The sequence below is a fragment of the Archocentrus centrarchus genome, chromosome 13 (genome assembly GCF_007364275.1).
Source record: "Archocentrus centrarchus isolate MPI-CPG fArcCen1 chromosome 13, fArcCen1, whole genome shotgun sequence".
Classification (NCBI taxonomy): domain Eukaryota; kingdom Metazoa; phylum Chordata; class Actinopteri; order Cichliformes; family Cichlidae; genus Archocentrus; species Archocentrus centrarchus.
The window spans coordinates 4,766,763-4,787,176 of NC_044358.1; the positions used below are offsets into that span (position 1 = coordinate 4,766,763).

At 40.3% G+C, this 20,414-nt stretch overlaps 1 protein-coding gene across 1 annotated transcript in view; it reads left to right on the forward strand.

Annotated features, from left to right (window-relative positions):
- Positions 1–20,414, forward strand: part of ksr1b (kinase suppressor of ras 1b) — a 68,250-nt gene that overhangs the window by 42,858 nt on the left and 4,978 nt on the right. The window contains exons 3-17 of the mRNA XM_030745355.1: positions 4,115–4,262; positions 7,201–7,597; positions 7,846–8,009; positions 8,154–8,220; positions 10,055–10,138; positions 10,226–10,287; positions 11,008–11,120; positions 11,276–11,450; positions 13,668–13,722; positions 14,334–14,388; positions 17,210–17,473; positions 19,074–19,270; positions 19,416–19,512; positions 19,832–19,965; positions 20,056–20,187. Coding sequence (XP_030601215.1) covers positions 4,115–4,262; positions 7,201–7,597; positions 7,846–8,009; positions 8,154–8,220; positions 10,055–10,138; positions 10,226–10,287; positions 11,008–11,120; positions 11,276–11,450; positions 13,668–13,722; positions 14,334–14,388; positions 17,210–17,473; positions 19,074–19,270; positions 19,416–19,512; positions 19,832–19,965; positions 20,056–20,187 — 2,144 coding nt within the window. The remainder of the gene's footprint in view (positions 1–4,114; positions 4,263–7,200; positions 7,598–7,845; positions 8,010–8,153; positions 8,221–10,054; positions 10,139–10,225; positions 10,288–11,007; positions 11,121–11,275; positions 11,451–13,667; positions 13,723–14,333; positions 14,389–17,209; positions 17,474–19,073; positions 19,271–19,415; positions 19,513–19,831; positions 19,966–20,055; positions 20,188–20,414) is intronic.

The following is a 20,414-nucleotide window of genomic DNA, read 5'->3' on the forward strand; positions in this document are numbered from 1 at the left end:
ACTGCTGTGTAATCCATTAAAGTAAATGTAAATGTTACTAAGAAATGATCAGACAGGAGGGGGCTTTCAGGGAATACTGTTAAGTCTTCAGTTTCTATGCCATATGTTAGGACAAGATCCAGAGTATGATTAAAGTGGTGGGTGGGCTCCTTTACATTTTGAGAGAAGCCAATTGAATCTAACAATAGATTAAATGCAGTGTTGAGGCTGTCATTCTCAGCATCTACATGGATGTTGAAATCACCCACTATAATTATTTTATCTTACTCCTGCTGTCAGCTGCAACTTTGCTCATCTCCACACACACACACACACCTTAGTCCCAGCGTCGCACTGTGTAAAATAGTAGAGGCATAATTAACAGGCAACTGTGCCAGCCAGCCTCCCCTGGGGCTGCCTCTCAACCCTCTGCACCACCCCTCCCCTGCAGCTGAGCCACCAACCACACCTGCCACCACAATAAGCTCACACAAGCTTTCACACAAGTACAGGATTTGACTCAGGGGTACTATCTTAGTTATGAAATGACACTGATTTGCCTGCTTTTGGACCATGATGAGAAGAAAGTAGACTACACTAGAATTGGCTGAAAGTCTCCTACCCAGCCCTTTTCACTCTGAAGTTCACTTCTGGTGGCCTTTGTAGTGTGTGTGGCATAAGGAGCTGTGTAATGAACCTCCCTGTCATATCTGGCATTAAACAAGTATTTCTCTCTCCTTCTCTGAGTTACAGTGCTCTCTCCATATCTCATTTACATCCTCTAATGTGCAGGCTTTTTGTTATCTCAAAGGAAATTCCTCTGCCTCTCCCTAAAATTGTGCTTCACTCTGTATTCCTGGGAATGTATGATAACATCATACTTACAGTGCCCTCCTGTAATGTTTGGGACAAAGACACAATTTTTGTAGTTTTGCCTCTGTACACCACCACAGTGGATTGTAGCTCAAATAATCAATATGTGATTGAAGTGCAGACTTTCAACTTTAATTCAAGGGGTTTTACAAAAATGGACTATTTAAGAATTGCAGTCATTTTTATGCACACTCCTCCATTTTGAGAGGCCAGGTGAGGCCTGCTCCCTCATTATTTCATGACAAATAAAGCAGACATTATACCTGAAGTTGATTCAAAGTGTTGAATTTGCATTTCATAGTTTTTTTACTAAAAGTTTTAATGTAATTTTAAATGTGAGGCCCAAAGAGCTGTTAGTGCAAGTGAAGGAGGCCATCATTAGGTTGAAAAACTCAAATAAACCCATCAGAGAGACAGCAAAACTTTAGAAGTGACCAAATCAACAGTCTGGTGCATTGTTAAAAAGAAGGAATTCCCTGAAAGACCACAGAAGCCAACTAAACTGCACGGTGACCAAATTATTTCCATGGTTAAGAAAAACAACTTCACAATATCTAACCAAGTCGAAAACATTCTTGAGGAGGAGGTTTATCACTGTCACAGTCTACAGGCAAGACACACTTTCATGAATGGGAATATAGAGGATTTATAGCAAGGTGCAAACCACTGATAACACTCAAGACCAGGAAGGTCAGATTAGACTTAAAGCTCTAAAGAGCTGGCACAGTACTGTTAAAAAAATCTTTGGACAGATGAAACTAAAGTGAACTTGTGCCAGTATTTATTTATTACATTATCTGACATGGTGGAGGCTGCTAAACTGCTAAACTACTAAAGTACTAAAATAAAAAAGTCTTTATATTTAAATTTCGTCCCATTAATTTTGAACCTGAAAATTGGGGGACTGTGTCACATACACGCTGCGGTGGGCAGGTTTTAGGACCCCAGGATTTAACTTAAATTCAGTTTTTATTGCTGGAAAACAGGACAGACTGAGCTGGACAGGAGTCAGCAGATCAAACTAAGAAACTCACTTCACAGGACACAGACGGGCGCACACACAGCAGGCAGGAAGCCATAGACAATAATGGCAGTGACAAACTAGGGAACATGCAGACAGTATATACACACACGGGAGCACAGCTGAACAGAATCTAACTAACGGGGCCAAGTAAGCAAAACTGAATACACAACACACCGGGAACAGGAGACTAGGAAACTAAAACAGGAAGTGAATAAACAGGGACACAGAAATGCAGTCTTGACGCACACTGAGGGAATCTAAACCTCACAGAATCACACAGGATCTTTACTTTACAATACAAAGCGCCTTGAGGCGACTGTTTGTTGTGATTTGGTGCTATATAAATAAAACTGGATTGAATTGAATTGAATACAAATACTGATCCTTTTGGTATTTGAAGCTGTTCATTTCACTTACCAGGGATCCAATGCAGGAAACTTTAGAGTTAGCCAGTCCTTTTCCCTCCGTTCTCTTTATCAAGCACACTACAGCAACAGCTGGGAAAACACTGCAGTGTTTCCACAGTTTGGCAGCACAATCCAGTAGTCGGGACTGTGTCTGGCATTGCGCTGCAGTTAAAAAAAGAAAAAAGTCAGTGAACTTTTTTAATCCATCAATTCATTTTTCACATGGAAACTATAAAGCCCCATCTTTCGTGGCCCTTTGTGACCAATTGGAGCGCCGGTGCTTCCAATTGCGTAACTGTTTTTAAATGCTGGTTGAATTGCAACCACACACGATAGAGCAATGCTTCTTTTTTGCATATAAAACCAGAGAATTTACACTTACATATCATGCATCCAACGTGTCCCAGAGCACTGTATCCTTCCTCTAATGGGTTCGCAGAAATCACGTAAAAAGCACAAACAACAAAAAGTACTACATGCACTTCATGAGCATTTACAGCTATGGCATTTCTGTATCTAGCAAAATATGTAAATACCAAAAATGATTTTCAATTTCTTTGTGGGTTAGTGCACTTTTTAGCTACTTTCTGTAGTTACAATAAGTCTGTGTAGGTTCTTGTCATCCAGGTCATAGTAGTGTCTGGAGCTTGAAAAAAGGGCGACTGGACTTCTTTTTGTTTCTTGAAGACGTTTCACCTCTCATCCAAAAGGCTTCTTCAGTTCTCAAACCAAAAGGTGGAGAGACCCAGGTATTTAAACCCTAGTGGACGTAGTCCCCTGGAGGTGGCTGTGACCCACCATTGTTCATGCGCATAATCACATGTGCCAAAAGTCTTGCTCTATAGCCTCACCAAAGTCCTCCTACACCCAAGTTTTTTGCGTCAGCTACTGGTAGAGCTGCACTCCGCTTGGCCTGCCAGTACCTGTCAGCTGCCTCTAGCTGACAGGTACTGGTTTAAGGATATAATTCCCCCACTTCAATGCCATGTGCCAACGCAATGCAGAGCAGCACCTAAACACTACTCCTACAGAGGTCGCAAACAGAGGGTATCTCGTCAGTAGTTTTACATCCTCACTGTGTACGATACTGTGGCTACTCTGAAAAAGAAAGTCTTCCCTGATGTAACTTTCAGATGCGCAGCTTAAAGCAGTAAGTTGGAGAGGAAATGGCATCTCTTCTTCTTCATTTAGCCTGCAAAAAGAGTTTGCAGTTTTAGAAGGGTGTCGACAAGTGCACTGTTAGGGGCACCCTCAAGCACCCCACCCAGGGACTCCAAGAAAACTGGTTACTCTGAACTGTCATTTGGTGCATACCAGCACACCCACCTCTGTCCGCCACCTCTTATCTCGCCTCAAGCTCTGTTTAGAACTGAGTCTGACTATGTCCATCCATGGATGTATGGATGGATAGAGTAATAGTATTAGTAATAGTATTAGACAGGAATTAATCATACTGTACACCAGCATGTTGGAACTTGGAGTTCTGACAGCTTTGTCCATTCACTTTTATCCACATTTAACTTATCAAGCCACATTAAATCCTTTGCATTTTATGCTTCATCTTTATATTTTCACATCCTTTTAATCCTGCTAATAAAGTTTTATTGCACTTTATCTAAAAGGGATTTTATTAATTTGATTTTGCCTTGCATTTTGTTTTTAATTGCCATTTTTAAATCTGTTTCCTTTGCACTGCCTTGTATTTTGGTATAGTTTGATTTTAAGTCATTGATCTCGACAGGAATGCGCTTTGGGTGCTATATAAATAAAAGTGACTTGACAGTAAATAACAAAAGCAGTTAGTGACAGATGTCATCCTTGTGTCCTGCAGGCTGCAGCAGGGAAACTCTCAGTGGACAGCTTGCTGCAGATGTCTAGCTCTGAGCTGCAGGACACGATGAGACGCCTAAGCTCCAACTCAGAGGATCGCTCTCGCCTCACTGCTGCCCTCTCCTGTCTGAAGAGTGCTAATGAAACAGGTGACCAAAAAAACCTCTGCTTGTCTGTTCTAGTGTTTGGAAGTCAGTCATAGAATAATTCAACAGAGGATATTGGGGGGGAAGGGGTGTAAAGGATTTTATTAATATTAATGCTGAAATTTAACTTTCATTAAAAAATGACTTAGGCCATTATTTTTAACAAGGTAATGATACTGGGGTTGATTTATTTGTTCCTTCTTAAATTTGATAAACTTTCATTCTGGCCTAGTAGGACAACCCCCCCCCACTAGGGTTGAATACCTGGGCCTGCCCACCATTTGGTTTTAGAACAGAAGAGCCTTTCAGATGAGGTGAAATGTCTTCAGGAAACTTAAAGAAGTCCAGCTGCCTTTTTTTCAAGCTCCAGAGACCATGATCTGTGCCACTTTGTCAACTATGTTGATCCTTTTCATGAATGGTCAGGTGGTGTGTTGCTATGAATTGTGGGGCAGCGTTATGAAGGATGCTATTCCATAAAGGACGGTTGAGCTCTGGTAATAAAGGAAGCATTTCTTAAGCATTTGAAAGCCTCAAACTACTTCAGGGTTACTTAATAGTTTACTTACTATTAGTTACTTAAGATTTTATTTAATTGTCATATAAGGGCTGTGTGGCAGGCAGAGTAGGACCCAAGTGCAGGACGCAAAGGCAACAAACTGGAACATCTCAGAGCAGCTTTAATGCCAAAGTCTTCTTAGAAGATTAAAACCTCGAAATACAAAACCAAGGCTGGACTAGAGTCAGTGATAACAAACCTTGGAGACAGAAGGGGAAATCAGCACAGCTGAAGGGACCATTGCACAGGGGCAACGATGCAACAAGGAACTGAGAAGGGCTGAGGGTTTAAGTATACACAAGGTAATTAGGGAGTGTGGAGACAACAGGAGAAAACAGGTGAAGCAAATGAGACTAATGACATAAGGGAAGGAAAACTGAACACAAAACACGTGGAATAAATGGCTGTCAGATTAAACAGGAAGTGACCAAACATGACACAAACGCAGACTTGGCACAATACAGGGCAGGAGGTATGCAGAAGGATTCAAACACACAAACACCCACACAGGACACAAGGGGACGTGGGCTAACACAGGGACTCAAAGGATGCCACAAACTGAAACCCTAAACAGAACTCAGAACACATACACCACAAAAACAAGGCTTCAGAAATAACATGAAAATACCAACACTAAATATATTAATAACAAATTTAAATAACCATCATCCCCTTTCAAGGTTAACCCCTTAACTCATAATACAAAATAAGAAAAGATGCTTGATCAAGGCAAAGAACAATTAACTTAAAATACTGGGTCTAAAATCCAGGACCATGACACTAATAGAGAAAAAGTTGTTGTAATCATAAATATACACGGATTTGTGTGTGTCTTCTAACAAACTGATGTATTCTCATAAACTTACAATGAATCCATTAAAAATAGAAATGAGTGGGTGCCAGTTTGTGGAAGCCATCATGTTGAATACAGTGGCAGAAAAAGGTTCATTTGTGTCTGTACCTTCAGACTCAAGATATGAAGACTCATACCTACATTTTATCATCTGAGAAGGGGTTCCCTTCACCAAAGGAGTAAAAATGTGAAGGAAAGAGAGACAATGCGACCAGCATCTGGATAAAATTTGCAGTTACTTTGTCAGCAGATTAGATGTGCGAGTCTCCCGTCTCCGGACAGCTGACAACAAGCTGGCTAAACAACACAGCTGGTTTTAACCCCTTCAGTCACGATACAGGAATTTTGACAGAAAAAAAAATGTATCTTCTGCCTACATAAGCTTTTTGGTTAGGAGATATCAGAAAATGTTACAGTTTGTCATTTGTGTCGCATTATTTGTTGTACACATTATACTAAAGTACAATACTGTGCAAAAGTCTCAAGTCACCCCTTATTTCTTTATATTTTGCTAGAAAAATGGGAAGTGATTTATTGAAATATGTGCAAACATACATGGAAATATAGTAATATATAGCAAAAACAGAGTGTAGATTTCTAACGAGTTTGAAAGTCAATATTTGTTATAAGCACCTTTATTCCTGATCACAGCCTGAACCTGGTCAGTTTTCTTAGGTAGTTTTCAGGAATAGTTCTTCAGGCTTCTTGAAGAACATTCTGAAGCTCTTCTTTGGATGTTGGCTGACTTTTTTTCCGTTCTCTGTCAAGATGATCCTACGCTGCTTCGGTAATATTGAGGTCTGGGCTCTGAGTAGGCCAATCCATGACTCGTAGCACTCCACTGTGTGTTTTTCTATGCAGGTATGCTTTTACTGCAGTGGCATTGGGTTTTGGATCATTCTCATCCTGAAAAATGAAGCTGTTGCCAAACAGACTCTTTCTAGATGGCATTGCGTGGTGGATCAAACTCTGATGGTACTTTTCTGTGTTCATGATGCCATCAGTTTGACAACTGGCTGAAATGCAGCCCCAAACTGTGACAGAGCCTCCAACTTGTTTTACACGTGGCTGTAGACACTCAGTGTTGTATCGCTCTCAACCTTCTCCCTAAATATTGATGATTTGAACCAAAAATTTCACATTTGGATTTATCGCTCCCTAAAACCTGTTATCAAGTTGTCTGTTATGTGTGGACTCTCCACTGTTTCATCGATTGCGTCAAGTGCCTCTTTTATGGTTGAATGATTCATAGGTCAGTGTGAGGTTGCTGAACAAACAAAAAAAATAGTTTCTCAGAAAATGATCACCTTGACTGAACTGAAAATGAGTCAATGCCCAAAGAAAAGCTTTGAAAGACCTTCAGAAAGCCAGGAAAACTATCGCTGAAGCTTAAGAAATTATAAGAAAGTGTAATTCCTTGGAAAGAAAATATAAAGAAACGAGGGGTGACTCAAGACAGAATGCAGTTAAAAGTTTGATCAGATTTACTTTATTTCACAAATAATGATCCAACCTATCTTTGCCCCTAGGAGGTGATTCGAGGCATCACTCAGGCTCCTGCAGTTCTGAGTCGCAACAGAACAGCAGTCCCTTCTCTCCTATTAGCCCCCCTTCAAGCTCTGGTAGCCCTTTCACCCCACTAAACCCCAGCAGCAGCCATGGCCGCTCTATCTCTATATCAGTGGTACCTTGTTCAGATGATCAGAGACCAAGTGTACCAGTTGAGGACATGAGTGATGCCTTCTCTTTGGAGCCAAGCACCCCTCCAGCTACACGAGTCGCAAAAGCCCGCACATCCAAGCCCTCCTACACGCCACCACCACCTTCTCGCAAACTGCTGCAATTCCTCCCCAACATTGCACTGACAAAAAGCAAGAGTCACGAGTCACAGCTGGCCAACCGCATCGAGGATCCTGGAACACACAAGTAGGTTTTAGAAGGAGCTATGTAGTCATACCTTTAATACTCTGCTTTGGCACTTTCCTGAACACATTTCTTATTCCCACAACTGTGAAAAAAACAAAAACAAAAATCAACATTAAGCTGTTCTTTCTATCCAGCACAGCCTCTGAGGTCAAAGCTCCTTCGGGTGTAATTCATGAATCATACATACATAAATATACAGAGTGTTTCACTGTAGAATTTACACTGTTAATCTTTATGTGTCTTTGCAGGGCCAGGAAGAAGAACAAAGTCTTGGCTACTATTCAGATCAATGGCTGTGGGACCAGTGCTGAGGAGTCAGCGCTAAGGTCACCTCTGCTTTCTGCCCGAACACCCGGCCCTGTCCCAACCTCAGCTCCATACACGATGCCCATCGCCCCCGTCTTTCTGGACAGTGAGTTTCCGTAACACGCACTAGAGTATGTGTAAGGGCAAATGGTCGATTTCGGTTTTCATTGGCCATTTGTCCTTCTGTATCTCTGTTTCAATTTGCCAGAATCTCTTCTTTTAACATACTGTTTTCTAATGTTCTTCACAGATGTAGCTATGCACAGAAGCTCCCCCCAGACAATGAGAAGAGACATTGGCCTGGCTGTAACCCACAGGTCAGTAATCAGTCTGAAAAATTTGTAGTGTATGTTTATGCTGTGTTTACTACAGGTGTTGCATACATTTAAAGAGTGTTTCTGTTTCTGCGAAAAATCTTATCCATGCCTCATTTTCTGTCTTTTGATGAAGTAAAAAAAAAGCAGTCAACTGAAATTTTCAAAAAGGGTCAGTTTATTGTCTGCACTGTTGCAAGGGGTGCATGTACCGGTCTTACTATTTCTAAACCAAAAATTAACAATAAAAATGTTGCTGAAACACATCGACTACGATTCAAATTTAGTACTGTGAAACAATTAGAAAAGACATCAACTAAATAAACAATGGTCACAGGTAAAGTAGCAGAGAACAAAATATCATGTAGTGTCTCATACGGGTCACTTCCAACCCCAGACTAAAGCTGGATCATTTCACTTTTTACATGTTACATATTAATTATACTTTTATATTTATGCGACAGTCACCAGAGCAGATCCAATACAGAGTCATCCAGCGTCAGACCGTCCGTTGTCTGTCAGCTTTTTGCTAAATTTGCTTCTCTTCGGTCATTTATATTTGAAATCTTCTGAATTTTTTTTTTTTTATGAATTTTCAAAAATCATGATGATGTTGATGTTTACCTTTAATTCCTACTCCCCTTTTATTCCTAGGCCAACTATTTTGAAACTTGGTATGAGTATTCAGTCTGCAAAGCTCTACAAAATGTTATAATTTTCTAAAAATTTGTGAAATTTTGAAAATATACTGTACATTCATGTTGATGACTACTTCTCCATTATTTATTTATTGATTCTTTTGAAACTTGCTACAATCTTTACAAACTGCTGCAGATGAATTTCTGATTTTTTAATTTTTAATTTTTTACAAATGTTGAACATTTTCAAGAAGTACTGTAGACTGATATTCAAACCTCAGTGGCTACTCCTCCCTTATTTATAAGCTGACTCTTCTGAAACTTGGCATTCATTGGCAAAATTCTGCAAAATGTTGGAGATGGATTTCTGATTGTTGGCTTTTTGCAATTTTTATGAATTTTTGAAATTTTCAAGGAAAGTGTACATTGATCTTCAATAAATACTCCTCCCTTATTTTGTTGGCAATTCTTCTGAAGCTTGGTATGAGTATTCATTGGGCAAAGGTCTACAGAATGTTCCAGACAGAATTTCAATTTTTGACTTTAGTTTTTACAATTTTTTTGAGATTTTTGAGAAAACTACACATGGATCTTTAACCCTCTAACACTGGGTGATCCTTGCCAATTCACCTGTTGCCTGCCTCTACTTGCTGTGAACAGCTGGTTAACACCAAGCATATTGCTGCTGAGACATCAGATCAAACGTAATTTCGTGACCGTTTGTCCTGTCGGAAAAATTCAAACGGTTTCTGAAAGCTGAGAAATTGCGCTACACACCCAAAATAGGGCTATTATGGTAATTGTTGATGGAAGTCCACGAAGAGTGGGACATTTGAAGCACATTCTATAGCTGACTTATTGTATTAAAGGGTTAACTTTAGTTGCTTATTTATTGTCTTATTCTTCTGAAGCTTGTCATGAATATTCGTTGGGCAATGGTCAACAAAATATTGCAGACAGATTTTTGATTTGTTGCAAATTTTCTAAATTTTTAAGAAATACTTTAAATTGATGTTTAATGTCAATCACCATTTTTATGGTTATTGTGGTTATTCCTGCTCGTGCTGTTGCAGGAAGTCTGCAGAGAGAGCAGTGGAGGCATGGAAGAATGTTGACATGTAGCTCAAATGATACACTTGGTGTTAAAGGGTCAAATACGTTCCTCAGCTATCTTCTTATTCTTTCTCTGTCCTTTGTAGGTTTTCAACCAAGTCCTGGCTCTCCCAGACATGCCAAGTGTGCTGTAGAAGCATGATGTTTGGTGTCAAGTGTAAACACTGCAAGTAAGAACTGTAAAAATAATTTCATGTCAGATTATAGCACAACTTGTCACAATGTCTTTAGTATACATGGTATTCCTCTCTTCACAGGCTAAAGTGCCACAACAGGTGTACCAAAGATGCACCTTCATGTCGGATATCATTTCCTACATGTAAGCAACATTAGTGTAATATAGTATTTAGTGTCTGCACTGGTATAGTGATGTTAGCCACTACACCACAAATTCCTTAATTGACTGGCCAGGGACTGGAATAGGCTGATTTCCAGCATTCTCGACCCTAACTGCTGACCGCTGCTCATCCTCACCTATATCTGATTACTAGCCAGTCCCTTTCATGCATGTGCAACATGTGCACAGTGGTGCAGGCAAATATTCATGTGCACATGAATATCAGTATGTGAATGACAGAGTTTGTCAAAGTAAACCACGGGGGGAACACCATGAAAATGTTCGTAATGTTTGGAACATCAACCTAATCAGACACTTAAAATCCACTCCAGCTGAACCTGGACCTCAGAAGGCAGGTCACAAAATTAGGCAAGAATTGGTGCCTCTCTACACAACACTCTACACAATGCTCAGGGGCTAACACGCTGGTGCTGGGATCTATCCGATGAAATTACTCATAGTAATGTCTGTAGATAATTCATCTAGGTGATTAACATCTAGTGATTACTGGCAAAAACGCCAAGTAATTAGTGGGGACTTTGTCAGTCACACTAGGAAGAATCTTGTAATGGGCACTGTAGTGTCAGGAAGAATTTGTTTAACATGTGGCCACCTGTTTGTTGCTTACTTTAGAAATTGCAAACCTTTGAAAAACTTTTCACGTTCAACTCAAACGAGCTCATAGTTTTATCTGACCTGTAGTGCCGAGGATGCGGAGGGCAGAATCAGTACCATCAGATATCAATAATCGGATTGATCACACGGCAGAGATCTCACTGCAGTTTGGCACCTTACCAAAGGCAGTAACAAAAAGGGTAAGTACAGTTTAATAACATGTGTGATGCCCAGTTCATGTTTGCTGTGGCTATTTCTATTCTGAAAAACAGAGATGCAGAACAGTGTCAAGATTATTGTACGAAAAAAATACATAATGTGAAATAATTGAAATGGACTCTGTGTGTATTTGGAGGAGCCTGTTCCCAGTATTAGCCAGCTGGACTCCAGCAGTAACCCGTCATCAGCCACTTCTTCCACACCTTCCTCCCCAGCACATTTCCAGCAGAGTAACCCTCCAAGTGTAAGTGCTACCCCCCCACCTAACCCATCACCACAAGGCTTCCGAGACAACCGCTTCAACTTCCCAGGTATGTAGCTTGTAACTTCCCCACATACTGTAAAGTATCATCTTCTGTAACATAAGCATGCAATAAAGACAGCAGTGTGTTTCACTCTTTTAAAGCACATATTTAACTTGAAATAATGCAAAGACAACAAATTAGATGTTGACAAATATCTAAGAGTGTTTGTTTCCTGAAAAATATGACTTCATTTTGGCGTCAGCAAGACTTTTCTAGAAAAGCTTGGACTTGGGACTGAGCAACGTTTACAACCCTCTGTGAGGGTTTGGCATCTGAGGAAACCAGTTACTGTGGATTTTTGTTTTTTCATAACCAGCAAAATGTTTTCAGTAGGTGGGAGGGTCTGGGCTGGTCAGTTTAGAAACTGGACATTTTTACTGTAGAGCTGTGCTCTTGAAATGCAGCGCCAATCAAAAGTTTGGACTCACTCACCTATTCATATGAATCGGTGAGTAAGTGAATGAATATTCTTAAATACTCTACAGTGTTGAACTAATTGCAGTCTTTTACAGTTGCTGGCAATGTTGGCCCCATTCATATTTACATCCGAGCAACTCTGGGATACTCTTTTTGTAACTAATCAAATTACTTAACCAATCTCTAAACCTGGATAAGTTAAATCTACTTAAAAAAAAACAAGGTAACTGCCTTAAATTTTTTTAAGTAATGAAACATTAGTTGAATAAGTGCAGTGGACTATGTTCAATGTACTTGAGGCTCTTTTGGAATGGAATGAAAGATCTAAGTTGAATGTACTAATAACAGAGTTTGATACTTAGTTTAAGCAATCATTCACCACCATTTATTTAACTCAGCTTGTTAAGTAAGCACTACTCCATTACCAATTGAACTAAATTGTATGTTCTAATTGACCAAACTTATCTTTTATAGTTCTTAAAAATTAAAATATGTAATTTAATCAATCAATCCTTTTTTTGGGGGGGGGGGCTATCCCAGCTGACATAAGGCGAGAGGCAGGGTACACCTAACCCCATTAACTGCATGTTTTCAGATTGTGGGAGGAAACCCACCCAGACACTGGGAGAACATGCAAACTCCACAGAGCAAGAGGCCTAAGGTGGAATCAAACCCAGATTATTAGACAGTTACTCTGGCTGTGAGGCAGCAGTGCTAACCACCACACCACTGTGCTGCCTGTAGCAAAAATGTTTTTTACAATGTTTAACTGTGTCTGTTTAAATTTGGTAAACAAACATGATAAAACTCAGCCCTGCTGAACACTGGTACATTAACATTGATAAATAACATTTGTCCATGGATCAATAATAAACTGTACAAGAGAACCAGAGGGTGAACAAAAACAAACACAAAGACCAAATATCTACTCTTTCAAAGTCCACACAGCCAGAGGCCCAGGCCAAGGTGGAATCAAACCCAGACCTTCTAGCTGTGAGGTAGTACTGCTAACCACCACGCCACTGTGCTGCTGCGTATTAATCCACTCCGTCAAAACCGGTATAAACTAGTTTTTTAGTGGGTGCAAAACCTGATGATATTAAGTTGTTTGAATTCAAACACATAATTACAATAAGATAGACCATCAAAAAGTACAGTCTACTCAGCATTAACAAGTAATGTTGCAAAATGACAGATGTTTAAGTAATACAAACTCAGTTTATTTCAGTAGGAGCTGATGATTGGACTTAAAAACACAATTACAATAAAAAAGGACATGAAACAGTTCAGCTTAGTATTAACAACTAATGTTCACTTACTAGGCAATCTTAAGTAATATGAATTCAATATTTTTAAGTTGAATCAAAATCTGGGTTTACAGTGTGTATATCCAATTAACAAGCTCTTAGTTTTAACATTTGATGTCATTGCAAATAAGTTTAAATAATATGAAAATCATTGTAATTTGTTTATTTATTTTTTAAAAATAACCAACTCTTTTTGAAAACTGGGTTTTACGGCGAAACCAGTTTAGAACTGTCAAAGGAGCCTTGAATGAATCAGAACATGTGAGCGTGATGATCTGTCTTTGAAGCATTCACAGAACTGTCACAAAGTGTTTTCTCAACAAAATGGATAAAAACTTTTTAAAAACTGTCAAACATGATAGTTTGACAGCTTCAGACACAAAAGTATTTAATGTCCTCTGTCATCATGTCATATACTGAAAGTATTCATGCATCATTTTTGAATGATGATAATTAGTTTTGTAGTAGTACAGTGCTCTCAAACTGAATTTTCCAACAGATGTTCCTGCAGCCACTCACAGTGTTCAGCATTCTGGCAGTCACAGTGAGTCTGGGTAAGAGACTACAACATCCATATAGCAATCCAATAATGCACTTTTATTTCATTAATATACTTACCTTTAGGGGTTAAAGTCAGATTTGGCAGGAGGTCTTGTCAGCTCCAGGAGATTTTTTTTTTTTTTGTGTAAGGTGGTGATCAGGTGACCTGGGCTGCTACTCTGATATTCACTGTTTTTTTTGATTTAGCCAACTGAAGTCAACAAGCTATAAGCAGGTGTTACACAAGTATAGTATAGACTAGTACAGACTAACAATATAATAACTATACACTGTATAGTTAGTATAAAAGGTAAAATTCAATCCTAATGGTTAGAGAGACTAAGGTTTTGAAATAGCAGGGTTTATCTCTAGAAACCAATTCATCCTTCCTCTGATCATTAAACAAATGAAGAAATTTCCTGCTAGGCTTCCAATCCCCACCTTGCCTCTGCAGCCAAAGTGCAAAACTCCATCACATGAGAGAAACAAATAGCAAAACAGTCCTCAAACAGTGATGGGTTTTGGCAGCCAAAATCCTGCAGCAAGTTTCTGAACTTAGTTTGTCTAAAATAAAGTATTTTGTTGCTAATTGTGATTTTTTTTTTTTTTTAATATTCGGTTTCAGAGTGTCACTGGTGGTGATTACAGAGAAACAACTAACAGCAGCAGAACAGGAAAAGGTGAGTAATGAAAGTCACATACATTGAGTTACATTAAAAACATGAAGTAAAAAGCATGTGATTTGTCGTTTGCCTCCATTACTTATAAGAATGTCTTTTTTCTTTGTAACATTGTTTGGCAAGTACTGTAAACCAAAGTGAAACACGTTTTTGAGCTGCTTTGTATTAAATGTATTAATGTATTCAAAAGAATCCCATTTCTGTTGTCCTACTCCAAGTATTCAGACCCTTTATTTAGTACTTTGTTAGAGACCCATTGGAAGCAATGATAGCCTTGTCTTCTTGTGAATTATCCTAACTCACTTCCATCAAACCAGAGGTTTTTGTTACACAAAGTCTGAGTCACTTGTGTGTCTTCTAGCAAACTAACTGCAGGCTATCTTAATTCCAGTGGCTTTATCTGAACAGTTTACCAAATACCTGACTAATGATGGAACATCTGGCTCTCATTCATAGTGCACAAGGTCCCTTGTTATCTTTCTGCATTTCAGCCTTATGTTTTTTTTTTTTTTTGGCTGGGAAGGGAAAACATTTTCTTGTGTCTAGATCTGTACTTTAACACAATCCTGTCTCTGCTCTGGACGTTTCTATTAACCTTATGTCTATGATTGTACTCTGACATACACCATCAACCATTAGAATTACAGATGTGTGTTCTTTCTTAATATGATGATGCCCAGTGAATTTAATCCACTCATGTTTAGAAGCATCTGATGTACCACTGATAGATGTAAGATGCGTCAGAGCCTAATTGCAAATCTCATAAACAAAGCATCTGTAAATGGGATCAGTCTCATGAATCAGTCTTTTGTTTTTGAATGAATTAATGAAAATTGTTCTTAGGTTGATGTGTGTGATCTGTTTACGTCGTTCCTGGAATCTGCTGGAGCTACTTCCCCAGTTTGAGGGTCACTACTCCGAGTGTTCGATTACCACGGTGACCACTGTTGCCTCGACCCTCTGTATTTTTCTAGCTTCTTGTGTTCCTTATTCCTGATGTTGCTGTCACTTGGTGTTGTTACATCTATCACTATGGCCTTCTTCCTCTTTTTGTCCACCACTGTGTCTGGTTGGTTAGCCATCACCAGTTTGTCTATCTGTATCTGGAAGTCATTCTCAACCACCCTCAGGGTGTGGTAGTCTATATGGTGTATTAATTAGCTTGCTAATGTTAAACGCTATATGCCACTCCCGCTTGCTAATTGAGTGATGGTGAAAAGTTAGGCCAAAATTAGACTTCTGCATTGGGTCTTTGCGGGGTCTACGCCGTAACCGGAAACCCTTCTGAAACCTATGCAGTAAGCTACAACGTGAGGAAATGTGCAATGACAATAAAGAATTTCTAATTCTAATTCTATTGCAAAATCCTACCAATGGCTGGGAAAAACTGGGCTGAAGGATAGCACAGAGGCGCTAATCGTAGCAGCACAGGAACAAGCTCTAAGCACAAAATTGATAGAGGCCGGGGGCTACCACACAAGGCAAGACCCGAGGTGCAGGCTGTGCAGAGATGCCCCTGAGACAGCAGGGTGCAAGATGCTAGCAGGCATACATGGAACGCCATAACCAAGTGGCCGGCATAGTATACAGGAACATTTGTACCAAGTGTGACCTGTGTTACGTCCCGCGGGCCTAGGGGACAAGGGAGCAACATACGATCAGGAAATGAAACAAAAAAAGAACAGAATCGTTTGTAAAATAAATAATGTTTATTTAACATAAGCGCCAATAACGAACCATAACCCAAAACAATCCCCATGGAGACGAAAGACCTATAAATGGGAAAAAAACACAAAACAATCTCCCAAACGGGAGACGCCACCTATCCTGCCAGGGGAGAAAAGAAACACAGCCAAACAATCCTTCGGAACCCCGGATCACATCTGTGGTCAGCCCACAGACAAACCACTCTCCACCACAGGAGTAACACTACAGTTTGTCAAACCACCAAAACTGCAGACTGCTTCCACCACCACTCTCTGCTCTCTCCTCCTCGGCACCACCTCCTTTCTCGCCTCCTTATATTCTGCAGCCCTGCTGTAGAGAGAGAGAGGGAGAGAGAGACACACAGACAAAACGGCACGCAGCCGTAACGCCTGGAAGTCCCGAGCTCAAAATGGGATGGCAAGTGATGCAACATCAAGAAGAAGGAACACAAGAAGTTTGGGCTGAGAGAAGGATGTGGAAGGTGAAGGTAACAGTGGTCCCGTGGTAATTGGGACACTGGGGGCAGTGATCCCAAAACTGGGGAGTGGGTCCAGCAGATTCCAGAAACAACATCTTAAATCTCTGTCCAGAGGAGCGCAGTCCTGTGCAGGACCCTCAAGCTCCCAGGCTTGGGGGACAAAGTCCACCCAGAGGGCAAGTGGGGAATTTAGATATAGATAGATAGATAGATAGATAGATAGATAGATAGATAGATAGATAGATAGATAGATGTGTGTGTTGTTATTTTATTCTTCATTGAACATCCACATTAAGCAGTGTGCTGTTAGTGTAAACTGTATATTTAGTTGGGTTTATTGTCCTTTTCCATCCAGCTTAACTTCAACTGATGCCCCCCCTGGCATTATCTTGGAAGATACTGATAAACTTTTCAATGAGCCTTCCAGGCAAAGTAATGCCCTAGTGCAGCGTGTTCTTCATCTAATCAAATATTTCCTCCAGCAACTACAAAAAATGTATAACTAAATGTATGTAGATAATAAGATAAAACTGCAGTACTTTTTTTTGCCATTTTTGTCCCATAACTGTTTCCTGTAAGCTATAGCATAGCATTTAATGTTCATGTTCATTTTCATTCTTCTGCCATATGTTACAGGAGGAGGAGGAGGAGGAGGAGGCAGAGGAAGACTACCCAGGTGTGGATGAAGAAGCAGCTAACAAGACTGATGGAAAAAAGAGTTGTTCCAGTGAGGAGCATGATGAAGATGGTCTGGATGATCTGCCTCTTTCCATATGCCGCCGTGAGGCTGCTGGCCGTTCTGGGGTCCCCATCTCTCGTAAGGTCAGCCAGACCAGCGTATACCTCCAGGAGTGGGACATCCCATATGAGCAACTACAGCTGGGAGAGCTTATTGGAAAGGTAAAAACAGATATGTAACATGTCTGTGTAGGTTCTCAGTCATCTAGGTCATAGTAGGTACTGGAGCTTGAAAAACCTTTCATCTGAAAGGCTGCTTCAGTTCTAAAACCAAAAAGGTGGAGAGACCCAGGTATTTCAACCCTAATACATTAGGGTTAGGGTTGTCCCCTGGAGGTGGTTGTGATCCACTATTGTTCATGTGCATAATCACATGTTGAGGTCACTTGATAGAATGGGGTGAAAGGTGTGAAAGGGCGGTTGAAACGCCTGGGGAGGGAGCTCAGGATTGCATTGTAGATGGAGGACAGTTGGTGACGTAATCCAACTCCTCTGTTTAGTGATGGTTGTTCACAGTGGACATAGATGACTTCTTTAACTCCTCTTCCAAACATTTGTCTTCTCGGTCCAAAAAGTGAACATTGGAGAAGGAGTGCCCTTTGACCTTTAGGCGCAGATGTACAGCTGAGTCTTGTCCTGTTGAGGTGGCTCTTCTATGTTGTTTGTGAAGAAGCTGGTTTCTCCAATGTAGAGGTCTGAGCACTCTTCACTGCACTGGACAGCATGCACTATGTTGCTGATCTTGAGTTTGTGAGTTTTTCTCCTCAGGATGAACCCGTTTTTGCCTTAGGGTGTGACTTGGTTTGAAGTATACTGGGATGTCATGCTTGGAGAAAATTCTTCTGAGTTTCTCTGACAAACCTGCCACATTAGGGATGACAATGTTGTTCCTCTTGTCATTCTTATTCTCCCTAGTTTGTGTTTTACCTTCTTTCCTGTGCATCTTGGCTGATTTGATGAAAGCCCAGTTGGGATAACCACATGTTTTAAGGGCTTTCTTTACATGTGTGTGTTCCTTTTGTTTCCCTTCTGCCATAGAGGGAACGCTTTCTGCCTGGTGTTGCAGGGTCCTGATCACCCCAAGTTTGTGTTCCAGAGGGTGGTGGGAGTCAAAGAGTAGGTACTGGTCTGTGTGTGTGGGCTTCCAGTAAACTTCAATGTTGAGGCTTCCATCTTCCTCAATATGCACCGCACAGTCCAGGAACAGCAACCTGTTATCCCTGATATCCTCCCTGGTAAAAACTTATGTATTTATCCACTGAGTTGATGTGATGAGTGAAGGTTTCTACTTCTTGGGTTTTGATTTTGACCCAGGTGTCATCCACATATCTGTACCAGTGGCTAGGTGCCATCCCTTTGAAAGAACCAAGAGCTTTACTTTCCATTTCCTCCATGTAAAGGTTGGCTACAATCGGTGACACTGGGGAGCCCATGGCACATCCATGTTTCTCTCTGTAGAATCCATCTTTGTATTTGAAATATGTTGTGGTAAGGCAGAGGTCTAAAAGGGCACAAATCTGATCTGGGGTGAAGTTGGTTCTCTTTTGTAAGGAGTCGTCTTTCTGTAGTTGTTTTCTGACGGTCTCCACTGCCTCAGTTGTGGGTATGCAAGTGAATTCCAGTCGCCTTTTTTCAAGCTGCAGAAGCAGATATGTAACATAGATAGATTAAATGTTGTTCGCAAAGAAAAAAGAAAGAAAAAAAATTTAATTATTACTTAAAATTAAACGTCTGGGTCCTGCATTTTTGACTTTCTATTTAGGGTCGCTGGGGGAAGGTACATAAAGGTCGCTGGCATGGTGAGGTGGCCATTCGTCTACTGGAAATTGATGGCAACAACCAGGATCATCTTAAAGTCTTCAAAAAAGAGGTTATGAATTACAGGCAGACCAGGCACGAGAATGTCGTCCTGTTCATGGGCGCATGCATGGCTCCTCCTCACCTTGCTATCATCACCAGGTACAGCTGCATGATCCTCACCTAAATACTGCAGCGTCATTTATATGGTTCCCCCTATTACAAGTGGAGTTCCAACCAAAAAAATGCATATGTGCACAAATTGATGTTTACTGCCATAACAATACTACCTGTATTTCCTCTGCAGTTTCTGTAAAGGTCTGACTCTATATTCTGTTGTAAGAGAAAGAGGTCACCTGCTAGACATAAATAAAACCAGGCAGATTGCACAGGAAATTGTAAAGGTAAGCAATACTTGTATAATGTGTTGATAGATAAGAAGAAATTGTGGCAAAGAAATGTCAATCATACATTATGCTGGAGGTCACTTGGACATGAAGTAAATTAGGGAAATAAATAAGGAAAATGTACTATGTTGAATACAATGCCAAGCTTGAAACATGTTGCACTCCAGCTTGTGTTAGTACATCAATAAGCACGCAGTAGATCCACTCAATAATGTTTTAAGTTTTACTGATCACATGTTTTTGTTGACTCACTTGCTCCCCCCTCATTCCCAGAGCTTTAAATATCTTCTGTTCAATAATTCTCTCTTTGTTACAGGGAATGGGTTATCTTCATGCCAAAGGAATCATTCACAAGGATCTGAAGTCTAAGAATGTGTTCTATGACACAAATAAGGTGGTAATCACAGACTTTGGCCTATTTGGAATGTCTGGTGTGGTACAAGAAGGCAGGTAAGAGTTAAGGAAATAGTACAGTCAATCCATAGCCCTGAGAAGCCATGTGTTTTTCTCTTCATTACTGCTCTGTGGATGTGTGTTTAGAAGGAAGAATGTGCTGCAGATACCACGGGGCTGGATTTGCTACCTGGCTCCAGAAATTGTTCGAAAAATGAGCCCAGAGGTTGATGAAGACCAGCTGCCTTTCTCCAAAGCTGCTGATGTTTATGCGTTTGGGTAATGACTGATGCATCTACACTCGAGACTATTAAGGCAGCATTGAAAATATAGTTTATGTTAAGCAATTCTTCCTTTTAAATCTTTAAGGTCCTTAACCTTCACCTTGTTATTATACTACCTTGTTATTGTATTATCCTTGGAGAGTAGTAGTTATTTAACTGTTTAGTTTTCTCAAAGTCAAATCAGGATTTACTGGTGCCAGTTAACACTAAATACAGTCAATA